Source organism: Myotis lucifugus, unplaced genomic scaffold, assembly GCF_000147115.1.
Source record: "Myotis lucifugus unplaced genomic scaffold, Myoluc2.0 scaffold_72, whole genome shotgun sequence".
NCBI lineage: Eukaryota > Metazoa > Chordata > Mammalia > Chiroptera > Vespertilionidae > Myotis > Myotis lucifugus.
In genome coordinates this window covers 3,446,143-3,447,361 of record NW_005871120.1, presented here as the reverse complement: position 1 = coordinate 3,447,361, position 1,219 = coordinate 3,446,143, and the positions used below count along the sequence as shown (strand labels likewise).

At 42.4% G+C, this 1,219-nt stretch overlaps 1 protein-coding gene across 8 annotated transcripts in view; it reads right to left on the bottom strand.

Annotated features, from left to right (window-relative positions):
• The window catches only part of ANKS3 (ankyrin repeat and sterile alpha motif domain containing 3), a 33,371-nt gene that overhangs the window by 25,290 nt on the left and 6,862 nt on the right, over positions 1 to 1,219 (bottom strand). For all 8 annotated transcript variants that reach the window (XM_023755231.1, XM_023755233.1, XM_023755236.1 and 5 more), the window contains one exon: positions 118 to 199. In XM_023755231.1, coding sequence (XP_023610999.1) covers positions 118 to 199 — 82 coding nt within the window. The remainder of the gene's footprint in view (positions 1 to 117; positions 200 to 1,219) is intronic.

Genomic DNA, 1,219 nt, shown 5'->3' with positions numbered 1-1,219 from the left:
TATATATATGTATATATATATATATATATATATACATATATATATATATAAAAATCTTCAGTGATGATTCGTCACTTGTTGTAAAGTAAATATAAGCTAACAAAGAGGGTCACTTACATGATTCAGAAAATACTGCACAATTATTTCATGGCCAGCAGCAGCTGCTTCCATCAAAGGGGTGAATCCATATATTGGCTCCCTGCAAGATAGAGGCCACAGTCCAATGATTAGCAGAGAGTTCTTTCCTTATGCGGACAAAACCATGCTGATGTCCCTGGGTGGTGTTCCTAAGTGGTTAGAGCATCAGCCCTACACCAAAGGGTTAAGGGCACATACCTGGGTTGCAGGTTCAATCCTTGGCCCCTGATCGGGGCACATACAGGAGGCAACCAATCAATGTGTCTCTCTCACATCGATGTTTCTCTCTCTCCCTCTCTCTCCCTCCCCCACCCTCCCTTGCTTCCACTCTCTCTAAAAATCAATGGAAAAAATAACCTGTTAAGGATTAAAAAAACAAACCAAGCTGATGCAAAGTCACCCATCCCTAACTGCAGAGGTCTCCCTCGAAAAGAATTACCGGACAAAGATGAGAAAAGTTCTTATCAACACACCAGCTTCATAAACTCTTCTGGTTTCCATCCCACTCTAGTATTTTGTCCTAAAGACATTCTGTCTCCCTACTTCACTCCTTCTAAGCTGTCTGCACCTGCTATCTCTTAAGTCTCCAATTGAATCACCTGCAAAAGGCAGCTATTGCCCTTCATTGCTCACAGAAAGCTAACGTCTCCCGTCCACCTATTCAGACCCTATCTTTTCAGTTCAGCATCCTCCAGGAACCCTCCCAAAAGCCCCGAGACTAATAATCTACCTGCTCTTACTATGCCTGGTACCCAATGCTTATTTTCTGTGCTTGGTTATGGTTAACTCAGCACTGTCTTCAGAGTGCCCCTTAATCCTCACTTCTTTCATGCTGGTCTAGAAGACAGAAACCAAGCTAAATACTGGATTTCAGACATTCTAAAACACATTTTAACATCTCTGCAGTCAGAATGTGTCTCAAAATCCATAGGTGAGTTGCAGTTTAATTAGTATTTTTTTCTTTCTTGGTGGCATGTAAAACTATGGTGTGTCTTATAATAGATGACATCAGCTGAGGGATGTGGAAGTGCCAGCTGGATGCTGTGTTGAAAGGGACGTAGAGGCGGGGAGGGTGATAACG